At 45.5% G+C, this 14,690-nt stretch overlaps 2 protein-coding genes across 15 annotated transcripts in view; one reads left to right on the top strand and one right to left on the bottom strand.

Annotated features, from left to right (window-relative positions):
- MIER1 (MIER1 transcriptional regulator) overlaps positions 1 to 7,040 on the bottom strand; it is a 69,699-nt gene extending 62,659 nt beyond the window's left edge. For 2 of the 9 annotated variants that reach the window (XM_058657797.1, XM_058657819.1), the window contains exons 1-2: positions 5,722 to 5,822; positions 3,135 to 3,211 (exon numbers count right to left, since the gene is read on the bottom strand). In XM_058657797.1, the coding sequence (XP_058513780.1) occupies positions 3,135 to 3,194 (60 nt within the window). In that variant the 5' untranslated portion in view covers positions 3,195 to 3,211; positions 5,722 to 5,822. Of the gene's footprint in view, positions 1 to 1,873; positions 2,056 to 3,134; positions 3,212 to 5,721; positions 5,823 to 6,843 lie in introns of those variants that run through there. The other 7 variants (XM_036494517.2, XM_058657788.1, XM_058657794.1 and 4 more) reach the window with 7 other exon arrangements.
- A 28-nt stretch (positions 7,041 to 7,068) lies between these two features.
- DNAI4 (dynein axonemal intermediate chain 4) overlaps positions 7,069 to 14,690 on the top strand; it is a 105,481-nt gene continuing 97,859 nt past the window's right edge. For all 6 annotated transcript variants that reach the window (XM_058657751.1, XM_058657774.1, XM_058657743.1 and 3 more), the window contains exon 1: positions 7,069 to 7,263. In XM_058657751.1, coding sequence (XP_058513734.1) covers positions 7,214 to 7,263 — 50 coding nt within the window. In that variant the 5' untranslated portion in view covers positions 7,069 to 7,213. The remainder of the gene's footprint in view (positions 7,264 to 14,690) is intronic.

Raw genomic sequence — 14,690 nt, 5'->3', positions numbered from 1 at the left:
GGGGACACACGCCACCTCTGTGGCCTTGGCAGCTGCTCCAGTGCACGTTCACTGGACACATGGCCTATCCCACCCAGACTAACAACATGGACGCAAATCCAGCTCCGTCCTATTTCTCCCCCTCAGATCAAAGAGACCAAGAAAAAGAGAGAGACCAAGAGTAAGAGCCTCACGAGGACTCCGATCCAGGTGCCGACTCTCAAAACTCCTGAAGCACAATCACATTGAAACGCAACAGCAGTGCAAGCCCCCAACGCACACACCTCCTCCTTTCGCAACCACAAAAATCCACTTCTAAAACCCAATTTTAAAGAATATTAGCAACAATCTGCAAAGGTAGAACTTATTTCTCCTTAAACAGCAGATACTCCAGGACAGAAACATAAAGCAAGTAAAAACAGTAACTCCAGCAAATGGCGAACCATTAGGTCCCTCCATTGAAGAACAGTAAAAAGGCTTCCGTAACTAATCATGCTTCTATTTCCCAAAGTTTTGAAAAGCCTATCTCTGTGTTGATAAAAGCACTCATCACTGACTTCACTAAACTGGAGGCCCACTGTAAATAAAATTACCAACTTCCTGTAACTGTTTTGGGTGCCTCTGAAACCATGAAAAAAGGCAATTCAAACAAGAAATATATTTAGAGTGCCTTATCTCACAGGAGACAGAAAAGTCCAAAGATGCAATTTTCAACTTCACAGGATAAAGAAAAACGAAATCCTTCCACGAGAGAAGGGAGACAAAACCAACTAACCCCACAAAACTTCCTATATTTACTTAAAAGCTTAAATCAGAGGTCAGAATTTTGAAGCTTTAGTAGCACGTACAAATTCCAATGAACACATATACCAACAGTGCTTTTTTACCCACCAATTTGAGGGCCAAATGTCAACTGCCTACCCCTGAAGAAAGGGGCTTTGAGCACTTGTCTAAGACTAAAAGCAGAAAAAAAAAACCTTACGGAAAGAAAACTTCCGAAGAGTGAAAAAAGAAGAGTTTTGACCTGGAAGAGCGGAGAAAGCGAACAGGGAAGGCTGGGAGGGCGACTGCGCTCACACCTTCGCGGGGGAGCAAAGGAGCGCCCCCCATCCAGAAGGAGCCGGCTCGGGCCGCGGGGCTGACCCCCATCCTCACCTCCCCTCCAGGAGGTAAGTCGGCAAAGGCCGCTCTGGGGCAGCTTCTGCACCGGAGCCAACGGGTGGGGGACGCGGAAGGGCGCAACAGCATCTCGGCCAGGCAGGGAAGAAAACTTCGCAAGAGGAAGCGGCTCCTCGGCCGGCCAAGTTGCTGGAGCAGCTGCCCTGCCCCGACGGCCAGCCCTCCCGTCGGCCCGCGGAGCTGCGCAGCGCCCCGTCCCCCAGTCCCCCAGCCTGCCCCCAGCGCCCCGTCCCCCAGCCTGCCCCCAGCGCCCCGTCCCCCAGCCTGCCCCCAGCGCCCCGTCCCCCAGCGCCCGGTTCCCAGCCTGCCCCCATCCTGCCCCCAGCTCCCGGTTCCCAGCCTGCCCCCAGCGCCCCGTCCCCCAGCCTGCCCCCAGCGCCCCGTCCCCCAGCCTGCCCCCAGCGCCCGGTTCCCAGCCTGCCCCCAGCGCCCGGTTCCCAGCCTGCCCCCAGCGCCCCGTCCCCCATCCTGCCCCCAGCGCCCCGTTCCCCAGCCTGCCCCCAAGTCCAGCTACGCTTCCTTTCCTCATCGCCCCCGACGCATCCCAACTAAGTTCCGAGCAAAGCTCGCGCCCACGGCGTGGCCCGTCCCAGACAACAGGTGGGCAGCGGCGCCAGCAGGGCTGGGCCTCTCCCGGCCAGGCCCACTCCACCGCTCCCGGCCTGAGCCCGGGGGTGCCCGGCTCTGGGACGGGGAGGGGAGCTCGCTCCCTTACCTCCGCCATATTTGCCGTACTGCCGGGTCACATCTCCGCGGCGGCCGCAGCTGGGTCACGGCCAGAACCCGGATGTGAGAGTCGGCGACGGGACTCCAGGCGCTGCTGCCGTCTCGGCTGCTCCCGCCGCGGCGGCCTCGGCGAGAACGCGCAGGAGCCGCCCGAGCGCGCCCACCGCGCTACACTCCGCCCCCTCGCGGCGCCCGGCTCGGCGAGGCTGGAGGGAAAGGTGGGCGAGCGCGCGCGTGCGCGGCCCCGCGGCCAGCCCCCGCGCGGGGTGTGGGGAGGAGGGCCCGGGCCCAGTACCCACCGCGCCCGCGGGAGGGCGCCGCAGCTCGGGGCGCCCAGAACTGGGTGCTCTGCCATGTGGGAAACGCCAACAGCAGCGTCCACTACACTCTGAGAACCACTGTTCCTAACAGGTTCTTTCTCTCCTGGCTGGTTCCTGACAAGAAATGTCAAATAGCCAGTCCCGAAATCTGCAGAGGGTTCAGAGTCAAGATTAGAAAGGGGATTTTTTTTCTTTTTAAGCCATCTGTCTCGTTTGCTTTTCCTCACGTACTTTCCTTGAAGCCAGTAGCAAAATCGTTGCGCAACACACTAAACAAGATTTAAACCTGAGCTTAAAATTTAAGACTGAAAAGCTTGCTCTTTAGTGAGTATAAGATAATGTCCTGGCTGACTGTAACCAGGGAGAAACTATTTGCAAAGCCTGCAGTTTGGAAGTTTAATGTGCTGGCACACAGTCTTCAATTGTCTTGATGCTAATGCAGCGGACTGGCCCCGACCAATGATTTCAAAGTAACAGGATGTTTCACTTTCAGTACTGGGGCAGATACCGGCTAACAAAAAACGGATACCAAAACCAACACTACAGCATATTTTACTAACCCAGAAATCTAATCAAAAGATATTTTTCCTTTACAAAAAAATCTTCATGGCCTCTTCTTAATTTCGAAAATGACTACAACAATCACTTAAATATGAGACCAACTAATTCCCTCCAAATGATGTGATGCCAGGGCTACAATATTGTAGGAATGTTTCCATATATAATTTTTCTTAGAATTCATACTTATACTGCAATAAAGGGTAGGTTATCTTCAATTACTTGTGTTCTCTTAAAACTCCAGATGCCATCACACATTATCCTATTTCCAAAGATTTAACATTAACTTCAAACTCTGGCCAGTAATAATTTGCGCATGAATAAACTGCATTTACAGGTATATGAAGTAGCTGCTAAGTGAAAGGACATTACCTGGTAATTTGACAGGAAAAGAGTCCACAGACAGTCTGTAAACCAATTAAACATAAACATCTGATGCACATTTTCTACTGAAAGAAAAGGAAAGGAAAGAAGAGAAAGGAAAACTTTAAGGTTCCCAAGTCTACAAACAATTTTTACTATCAACCGTACTGTTTTATTAACTGTATTTTCATTTTATTAATTAGAAAATATTTTTTTCAGGATTCCTTTAGGAGATAAATATCCTAATATAATTAAACAGTTTCTAACAGTTACTCTGTTAAATTATCTTAGTCCTTTGAATTTGAAATTAAAATGCCTTTTTAAAACTTTCAGTTCATATCTGGTTTTCACTTGATACACTTGTTCAAACAGCTGAAGGCAAAGAACAAGGGACGCCCATGGACCTGAGATGGCTACAAATAAAAATGGTCAAGGGGCCCAGAGGTTACAGAAAATCAGCTTTATGCTAAGAGGATGGAGGAGGAGTTTCCATTAAAATACAAAAACCTAATACATAAAGTACACCTTGCCACCAAACAGAAAAAGAACATTTAATGTTACTATACGATACATGATCAACTTGCTTAAGTCCAATAAGTCTCTATTCTTCACTTAATATCAACAAAAATTCCAACTGTAATAAAGAGCAGAGAGTGATGGGCCCTTTGGCTGCTGAATGAATCCCAAAGCTGTCAGGACAACTGAGATCTTAGACTTTTTGTATGACTATCTATCTTACTATTAAATGACTTACATACGTACTGTCCGCCAATATTACTAACTTCAAATGGCATCTTCACAAGCTTCCCTCTACATTTTTCTCTTCCTCTTTTTAGGGAATGTGGGTTCAGTGATTTTCTTAGATTCAGATACTGTGACCAGGAACAGCTCTTAACATGTAAGTCAAAGGCAGACACTATTACTCATTTTGTATACATCCACTCTCATTTTACTGCCTGCCTCTCAAATAAATACATTTTTTAAATAAATAACTATTAATTAGTCATAGAGGCTTAGTGTTACATGGGCCCCTAGGGGTCTTCACTCAATTCTCTACCCTTAGGAATCCTCACAATGATTTCCATCAGGCCTGTCTACACTTAACACTTCCTATTGAGTTACTACAATATATGAAGAGGCTGTTCTTTAAAAAAAAAAAAAAAAGTTTGGAGTTTTCCTTTTATTAGTCAGAATCTACCTCCTTGTTATTTCCATCCATTACCCTTCATTCTTCAACACTTTGTATTAATTGATATTTTATTTGTATTCAAATGCAAACAGTCAATATTTATGTTAAGGCTAACAAAAAACGTATCTTAAAGTGATACAGCTAAAGCTATAAGAAAATTCACCATTAAATATGTTTCAAATGATTACGCTTCGTATTACTCAATGATATTCAAAATGGTAGTTGCTAGACTGTGTAATAAAATGTTTAAAGTTGAACTGCAAAATGTGGTTAATTCCAATTTTACATGAGGTTTGTGGTTAATGTCCCGGAACAAAAAAAACCCTCACTATGTAAAGCCTAAATAAATGCTTCTCTAGCTTACACTTCCCATCTAACAGCCTCCTGGTTTTTCCTTTCAAGAAAACTAACACAAATTATTCTCATGTTAAACTACTCAAACTGCTACTATATCAGAAAAGTATTCTTAGGTAGTTACTGAATTCTCCAAAAATCATTAAACAGTTTTTAACAGTTTTAAGGTATACACACACATTTGCACACACACTTGCTTTTACCTTAAACACTTAAACTGATCAATAAACTTCTTTACACTGGACGTACAACCAAGAAATATAGCCTTCTATTCAGTCCCAGTAGCTGGCTCAAATACTAGTAACATACACATCTACACTAGATAAACCTATTATGCAACTCAGAAAGCTACCTCTCAAAGCATACTTGTATTTTTCACAATTTAAACTCTGGGGCTGGTTGAAATACCTGAAGCCAATACACTAAAATCCTAAAATCTACTTCTATATCTCATGATTTTCAGGGTCCATAAATCCCTTTTTAAGGTTGTTTTGCAAATTATTTCCTAATTTTTTTTTGCAAAAGTTGACAGTCTATACCATATCTTTATAATGTGGAGGTTAAAATGTACAGATAATTATTATTTTGGCTTGAAAAAACTTAGGCATCAAAACACTGTTTTTAGAAACGACATTTTAGGTAAACCGAATTGACCTTTATTTTAGTAGGCAGAATGCAGGTTGCAAAGCAGCAATGCGCCACGTGTGGAAGACGCCCACCTATGCGACAATCAGTATCACCTTGCGGTTAGTAGTGTTTTTATTATTAACAGCACCCCAGAACACCTTTTCACTCTTCCAAGAACAGCTTTAGCTTTTGTTTCCACAGTTTTTACCAAGTTTTATTCACTGGGAGTTTGTGTTTTACCAAGTTTTGTCCATAGGATTACAAACTGATGTATTTACAGTTCTTACAGTAACTGACAGGTAACTGTCATCTTGCCCCAAATCTGAAAGTTACCGGCCCATCCACAGATCGTAAACCCTGGAACACCTACGACTTGAGGGAGTCCGGGATTTCCCTCCCTTCATCTCCAGGTGTGCCCCTGCCTACCAGCATCACATCCGTCTTGTCTGCATTGAACCTCAACCAGTTGGTTCTTAACCACGTCCGAAACTCAGCCAGGCACTGGGAGAATCGCGCCACCACACCATCTGCAGCAAAGGAAAGACAGCCTCAGTAGCAGTGGGACCAGAACCGCTGAGACCACAAGCTCAGCATGCACTCCACCTCACAGCTTGGGGAAAACACGGCCGAGGACCAGAACAAGGATCCCACCACATGAGATCCCACCAAAAGAGACATGAACGAGCCCCGAGTCATGCACATCTTAACCGACGACGGTCAAGGAATAAAAGCGACCCCGTATACAGGGTGCCTCATTCCAACCGTGAATAAAGGTTCACGCAACTTGGAGTCATTTCGGTAACGTGGCCACTATAGCCAACCTAGTCTGGTGACTCGCATACACATTTCCACATTACAGTTTTAGCGTCGGAAGCTTTAAATCGGGGGAACTGACGCCCAGAGACGTGTAGTGACTCGCCCAAGGTCACACTGCACGCCGAGGACCAGGGCTGGGTTCCAAGCCAGAAACCTGTCCACCACAAGCTGACAACACAAGGCTACTCAAAGGGGGTCGGGGCATCTCTTCCGAGGTCCCGCAGCCTCACAGGGAAGTCATCCCCGAGTCTCTTCCCGCCCTCACTCCCACCTCATTAAACGGCACCGTGGCCCAGGCAGCGTGCTCACCACAGGGGCTGCGGCGCGAGCCACGACTAAGGGAAAAAACAGAGGTACAGAGGTGGCGCCACGCGGCGGTGGTCGGCTTGGCCCCACCCCGCCCGGGACCGAACCGGGCCGGGCGCCCTCGCTCCGCAGCCGGCACGCCGCCGGAGCCAGGCAGAGCTGGCAGGGCCAAAAAGACCGGGCGGCGAGGGCGGGCAGGGGGCGGGCAGCGGGGGCGGCGGCCGGCAGCTGCGCATGCGCCGCCCCGCGCGGCCCGCGGGCCCGGCGCCTTCTGCAGGAGCCCCTCCCCGGAAGCGCAGGGTCTTCCGGGCGGTGCTGCGCCGTGGGGGAGGGGAAGGCGAGAAAGGGGACTGAGGACACCTCAGGAGTCCCTCACCCCAAGCAGGACTAGGAGGGGGAGAGATGGTGTGTGGAGGCTGCACTTACAGCCGCTCCCGCTGCTGCCGCCGCCACCTCCGCTGCTGCCGCCAGCGCCTGAAGCAGCCCCATCCATCCGCCTGCAGCCGGGGAGACTCAGAGCCTGGGAGGGGCCTGGGGCCCGGGCCGCCCGCCTCCTCCTTCTAGTCGTCGTCCGGAGCTTCCTCCGGCTCCACCAACCCTCTGCCCTCCCCTCCGCCTCCGCCCTCCTCCTCGGCCTCTTGCCGTCAGCCAACCGCGCGGCCGCTTGTTGAGCCCGAGCTCCGCCGTCTCCATGACGCCCGCCAAACATCCCGGTGCGTGGCCCGAGCCGCCGACGCCGGGAGTGTGGGGACAGCCAGGGCCGGGGTGAAGGCCCGCTCCGCTGCCGGTCGCCACCATGTACCCCTCTCCCAACACCAGCGGCCGCAAGCAGCCGAACGTGAGGCTGTAAGTCTCGGCGCTGACACCGTCCCCGAGGGGCCCGCAGCGACCCGCCCCGCGACTTGGGAAGAGGGTCCCCTTTCCGCACCCCCCCCCACGGCCTACCAGGGAATTTGGGGGGACTGTTTCGGCCGTGCTTCCTCCGAGGAAAGCTTGGTTCTTTTGGGGGTGCTGGCCTCGCATGTTTGATGCCTTCCGACTGTGTTGAGATGCACTGGTCCGGCGTGTGCGGCACGGTTTTTGCCATCTTACTTTAAAACTCATTTCTGCGCCCAGCGTTCTGCTGTTCCGCAGCAGTTGGAACAAGGTCAGAGAGAGCGCGCGGCGCTTGGGGTTTGCCTCACTCACCAGTAAGTTTAGAGGGTTCCTTCACTGCCCGGGAAATCGCGCCCAAGTTCCCCTCTTGAGCTATTTCCCCGCGCTTCGGGCTCACTTCGGTTCTCTCAGACCCTCAGCGCCCCTCTAGGCTCTCCCGGCTCCGTCTTTTCTTTGCGCAATTTGTTGAAAACTCTTGAGAGAACTTTGTATTCTCTAAGATACTCACTCAAGCTTTTGTCCATCCTGTACTCCACGGAAACAGCTTTTGTGGAGGTCCCCAATGGCCATCAGCCAAGTGCAGTGGCCAGTTTACAGTTTCATTGTCCACGACTTTTTATCTCATTATCACTAAGTTTTGAAGCACTTCATTCGATTTCAGCAACACTACTCTTCCCTGGTTTTCTTCGCTGATAGTCCTTCATCTCCCATAATTGAATACTGCAAGTATTCACAGGGGGAAGTCCTTAAACCTATTCCTTTCACTATGAGGCCTTTGAAAATCATCTTCACCGAAGACTTTACAAGTCTTGAGCTCAAGACAGAATCTCTCTCAAGAAAACACTTTTAAAAATAATCAAACATCTGTTTACACAAGTTAGTAAGCATCTTAAAATTCATACCTAAGAGTCCACTGTGAGTTACGCAGGTGAAAAGCCTTAGAATTACCCATGACTTCTTCGATCCCACTCCATCAAGAAATACTTTCTACCTGCAACATCAATTAGGCTATCATTCCTCAGGAGAGTCATTAGCAAGGTGCAGTAGCTGCCTAAATATAGTCTCTTGCCAAGGCCCTTCATACAGTAATCGTGATGGCTTCTCTGCTCAAAACCCTGGAACCGTTTCTATTTGAGTGAAAGTTCACATTCTTAAAAGGCCCAGCAGAAGCTGACTTTGAACTCTTTACCCTTGGCTAATTATACTGGTTGTTTCACAGCATATTGAGCCCACTGTGTTCCTATTTCAGGGTTTAGTGCATTTGCTGTTTATAGATCCTCCTTGAGACTTGTTTTCTGAAATCCGGAACTTGACTAGATTGCTTCTCACCTGCATGAATACCCCTTGTTTGGCTTGTCTTACTTTTGGCCTGTGGTTTCTCTCCTTGGCTCTATTACCTTCTCTTTATTTGTTTAGGTTTTTATTTTGATGCCGGTTCATTTATTCTCATCTTCACACAAACATTATCAAATCCAGATCTTCAATTTTAGTGTTTGCTCCCTAAAATTCACTTTACTCATGCATTTTCAGTAGATGCAAGACCACTTTTCCAGGGTAATCCTGTGGTGTTTAAAATCAAAGAAGTCTACGATTTAACCCATTATCACAGTGTAGAAATTTTTTCAAGCCAGTTTAATCATTGAACTATCTCAGTTTACAGATTGGGATAGAAACAGAGTAAGAAACTTGCCCAAGTATGTATAAAACCAATAAATTTGGGAATTCAAATTGAACTGTTTGAGTTAAAGTTCTCACACTTATGAAATATGACCATGACACTGGGGAACTTCAGGCAGTTGGTGGAAGGGCCAGCACTGTGGTGTAGAAGGCTAGAAGGTTTCATCCTGCTGCAACAACACCCCATGTAGGCACCAGTTCAAGTCCTGGCAGTTCCAGATCTCATCAGCTCCTGGCAGGGAAAGTGGCGGAGGAGGGCCCAAATTCTTGGGCCCTTGCACCCATGCGGGAGCCCCAGAAGAAACTCCTTCAGAATTGGCCCAGGTCAGCTATTGCAGCCATTTGGGGAGTGAACCAGTAGGTAGAAGATTCATTCTCTCTCTTTCCCCTCTGTAACTCCCACCTTTCAAATAAGAACAAAAAGAGTTCATTGAAAATGAACAGTGGCATACATGAGGGGCTCCGCTTTTGTTCCCAGCAATAGGTACTTGGTGATTTCTCAAGATGGCATACTGCATTCTTGCCATCAAGTTAGTAAGCCCATATGCACAAAAATAAATTTATCTTTTAACTCCATTTCCCACAAAGATATCTGTGTTCTCTCATATATGTCACATGTCAGAATAAAAATTGAACTGGACACTGGTACAAATTCTTTGTAATTTAAATTGTTAAAGGTGTTAGCTAAAGTTACCACATCCTATCATTTCTATTGGTTTAAGTGTGTCTAGTGTTTGTTTTAATCAAGCATGGTAAGGAAAATGAAGGAAATTGAAGGAAAAATGATTTTTGGTTTTAATACGTAGAAACTGCTAGAAATAGAAGGCAAGACGTGGGGGTGAGAGGCAAGAGGAAGCACCAGAATCAGGAGGCGAAGGAGAGGGCAAGAGCCTTACCTTTGTTTTCTGTGCAATGCCATGGGCAAAACAGTGAGCAGTTTCAGAATTGGCTGGTTTGAATAGATTTGAATGGGTTCTGAGAGTAGGCTTCTGAATTTAAGTGTGTGCGTCCTGGAGTGATTGAGGCAGGTGGAGAGTGGCCTGGAATGTGAGAACTGTGTGGGTTGCTTGGATTGTTTAGGAAAGGTATGGATGAAAGCTGCGCTATACTTACCTGTAGAAATACATTGCCTTGGCAAGGAGATGGAAGGGGCAGTACCTCAGGGCCTCTAAGAACCAAGATATCAAAGCATCAAAATCAAAACACAGCCAGACAGGTTTAACATGTGCTGTATCTATTTGTGTTATTTGCGCATTTACCACAGCAAGTTAGTCCTTGATTACTAATCCGTACTAGTATCATGGCATCTTAGTGGCACCATGCTTCTGGTGTGTTCTGTATGCAAGTATATTTTTCTGCCTCACAGTTTTGATTATTCGTTCTGCTTAGAAAAAACAAAGTCAACCTTGCATGTTAATCGCAAAGGCTTACCTTATTTTTTCCAATCTTGACTTTTTCTTCATGTATTCATTTAAGTCATTTAGAATTCTATGTATATATTACATTTCTCTACTTTCATTTTTTACAACAATCTTTGAATGCTTTGTCCTGCTCAGTACTCCGATTTATCCTGACTTCTACTTCCACCTGCACCAGATACTTACATACCATAAACTATGCTAATTTTGAAATTGTCATTCTAGGGCCTGGCACAGTGGCCTAGCGGCTAAAGTCCTCACCTTGAACGTGCCAGGATCCCATATGGGTGCCGGTTCTAATCCCGGCAGCTCCGCTTCCCATCCAGCTCCTCCCTGCTTGTGGCCTGGGAAAGTAGGAGAGGACAGCCCAAAGCCTTGGGATCCTGCACCCATGTGGGAGACACAGAAGAAGCTCCTGGCTCTGGATCAGCTCAGCTCTGGCCATTACAGCCACTTGGGGAGTGAGTCATCAGACGGAGGATCTTCTTCTCTCTCTCCTCTCTGTATATCTGACATTGCAATAAAAATAAAATAAAATCTTAAAAAAAAAATTGTCATTCTAGACCCAACCAAGATATTACCATTGCTTCTCTGCTCACTCCACTTGCCATAAGTAACCCTTTCTATAACATATCATTTTACATGTACCTAATTGGTAAATCTAGCATCCTTTTTCATAATTTGTTCATTTCTATTTGGATGCTTCTAAGAAAATGAAAACAAACTGACTTATGAATAACTGTGCCAAGGTTCCATTGTGCACCTTTTTGGTTTGATATGCCTGTGAGGCATTCCACTGGATCCACCCAGTAGACTTCAACATACTATTTGACACAGTATATGTTTCACTTATGTAAAATTAGCTGGTCCTCTCAAAATCTAATGATAGACTAAAGGAACTTGGGACTGTTTTATTTTTCTGTTGTATCTCAATTGCCAGCAATTGTACCTAACACATAATAACTTACATGCATTTTAAAGAAATCTTTTTTTTTAAGATTTTATTATTATTGGAAAGCCAGATATACAGAGAGGAGGAGAGACAGAGAGGAAGATCTTCCATCCGATGTTTCACTCCCCAAGTGAGCCGCAACGGGCTGGTACGCGCCAATCCGATGCCAGGACCAGGAACCTTTTCCGGGTCTGCCACGCGGGTGCAGGGTCCCAAAGCTTTGGGCCATCCTCGACTGCTTTTCCAGGCCACAAGCAGGGAGCTGGATGGGAAGTGGAGCTGCCGGGATTAGAACCGGCGCCCATATGGGATCCTGGCACGTTCAAGGTGAGGACTTCAGCTGCTAGGCCACGCCACTGGGCCCTAAAGAAATAATCTTAAGTCATTATATCTCATAAAAAAATTCTGTCTTATTCATCAGATTAAACATATGTCATATTTTAGCAATGCAAAGGAAGAAAAGAAAGCCAAAGAATATTATGTATTTGACATTTTAGATAGGGAGCTAGGGATGGCTTTGATGAGAAATGAAGAAAGTATCCTAAGCATATGATTATATGAGAAATGATTGCAGGCAAGGGGACCGACCAGCAAATGCAAGGGATGGGATAGAAAAGTATGCTTGGCATAAATATTGAGGATGCTAAAATGATTGGCATGGAATAAATGAAGGATATTTGAAGATGAAATTGAAGACCTAACTGGAATCAAATAGGGCTTCTTTGGACATGGTAAGGTGTTAGGGTTTTACTCTGAATAACATGAGAAGAAAATGAAGGGTTTCCTGTAGAGGAGGGGAATGTATTTTAGAAGGTAGTTCTGTACGTGATAGACTTCAGGGGATCAAAGTTAAGTGTGAAGATGAGTTAACATGAATGGCAATCCATTAGTGTTATGATAGTTATTGGGCTAGAGTAATGGCTACTGGGATCAGTGGTTCTGGCTGTGTTTTGAAAATTTCTTCTCTTAAGCAAGCAGAAAAGCTTAATTTCCATTAATGTGTAAGACTGCAAAAGGAGTGTATTTTCTGGACAGAGTGAAAATGACGAGTTAGTGATGGAAGTTAGTATCAGCAGCCCAATTTTAGACATGCTGTTTTAGCTAAAAATGTCCTATGTATGGGTTTTGAGTTCAGAGAGGTCAAATTAGAAATACAAATGTAGGAGGAATACAAATGTACAAATGTTAGAAATACAAATGTATGTATTTTCACATAGATGATACTTAAATCAGTGCTGAACTTACTTAATTATGAGTGTAGATAGAAAAGTCCAGGGATGAATGCTGCAGAGAACGTAGGAGGAAAACCAGGTAAAGGGATTGCCCAACAGTACAAATTTAAAAAATGAATAGCTGTGTCAAATTCTGAATAGTAAGAATATTAGATGATCATTAGATTTAATGCTAAGGAATGATGAGATAACAATCCTTGATAATATTCCTGTGGGAATGATAAGGGCAAAAATCTGACCACAGTAGGTTCCTGATAAATTGGGGATAATAAATGCAGGTGATTTCTCCAAAGAGTTATGTGTTCTCTCTCTCTTTTTACTATGTTCTTAAAAACAAGTTAGATTTGATTTTTCATCATCAAGTTCCTCAAGTTCAAGACAGTTTTTTTTTTTTTAGTGATGATACCAGTAACTTAGTCCATTCTTTTTTTTTTTTTTTAAGATTTTTATTTTTATTACAAAGTCAGATATACAGAGAGTAGGAGAGACAGAGAGGAAGATCTTCTGTCCAATGATTCACTCCCCAAGTGAGCCGCAACGGGCCGATGCGTGCCGATCCGATGCTGGGAACCAGGAACCTCTTCCAGGTCTCCCACGTGGGTGCAGGATCCCAAGGCTTTGGACCATCCTTGACTGCTTTCCCAGGCCACAAGCAGGGAGCTGGATGGGAAGTGGAGCTGCCGGGATTAGAACCGGCGTCCATACAGGATCCTGGAGTGTTCAAGGCAAGGACTTAAGCCATTAGGCCGCCGCACAGGGCCCATCTTAGTCCATTCTTAAAGAATTATATCCAGGGAATTATGTCATTGCAACCTGTTTGTTACTGACTGGGAAAAACAATGATTACCTTTAAGATTAGGGAAGAAACAAAAAGTCTACTCAGAACCGTAAGATGCATATGCAGTGATTTCTTCTTGAAATTCTCACAGAATTTTCTTTTTTGATGAGAGCAGTGATCAGTAGCAATGACACAGAAGGAGTATCAGGAAATCAGTCATTTTCTGATTAAAACATTGGCTGGTATCACCATAATACTCTTACAATAAGCATATATCATCATTCTTTGTCCCCACAGAAAATGCTAACCAAAATACTTGGAACCTGGCAAGCAACTGTTGTCATGAACTCTGCTCTGACTAACCTGATTTTGTTTTGACTTGATCACTTCTATCTCTTTGTAGCCAAATATATTGTGCTTTGTCTTCAAGATCCTAATAGCACCACCATGGTTATTTTTTTTTTAATTTGTTTTTTTCTTTATCTGAAAGGCAGATTCACGCATTGACAATGATCTTCCATTCTGCCAATTCACTCCCCAAATGGCCTCAGTGGCTGGAGCTGAGCCCACGAGGAGCCTTTCCCGGGTATCCCATGCAGGTGCAGGGTACCAAGTTCTTGGGTAATCCTCTATCACTTTTTCTACCATAAGCAGGAAGCTGTATCAATAATTGAAGCAGCCAGGACATGAACCTATATAGGATGCCAGCATCTGCAAGTGGAGGTCTGGATTGTTGAGAAATTGTGCTGACACTGAATTTTTTATAATTCTTTGAAAACTCCTTCAGATCTTGAGCCCCCTTGTTTGAAATTTCCATAGAAAGCTCTGATCTTGCTGCAGCTGATCTGCGTATAATATATTGACATCCATTCAACAGAAAGTTTGTTCCATTTAAAGTTTTCAGTCATAATTGTGAACCATCTAAGATATGCATAGCACTGGCTGTTAAACACTGGTCTTCTTCAATCAATAAGGGCAGGAGTAAGTTTAACATCTTCCAGTATCATCACATGCCTTGAAAAAAATGAGCTGGTTTCTTTTGGGAGATTGTCCCATCAACTTTCTGTAAAACATCAAAAATTTCACCATTCTACCCGTTTTTGTGTAGAACTCATGTTATTTTAATGTAGCTCTTCATCTAATGTCTTAGGCTGCTGAGTGCCTAAAACTGGATCCTGTGCAGACATAGCACAACAAATTGATACTTTTTCAAAAAATGTTTGAAAGGCATACAGTTACTTCATGAAACAACATTCTCCTTCAGCATGTTCACCGCCTCTTGATTTGCGGGTCAAAGAGCCGCTGCAATTACAGGAAACCTAAGTGATTGGTAGCAGATG

This window comes from Ochotona princeps, chromosome 2, assembly GCF_030435755.1.
Source record: "Ochotona princeps isolate mOchPri1 chromosome 2, mOchPri1.hap1, whole genome shotgun sequence".
Lineage (NCBI taxonomy): Eukaryota > Metazoa > Chordata > Mammalia > Lagomorpha > Ochotonidae > Ochotona > Ochotona princeps.
The sequence above is the reverse complement of the archived record's forward strand: the minus strand, read 5'-3'. Positions and strand labels throughout refer to the sequence as shown.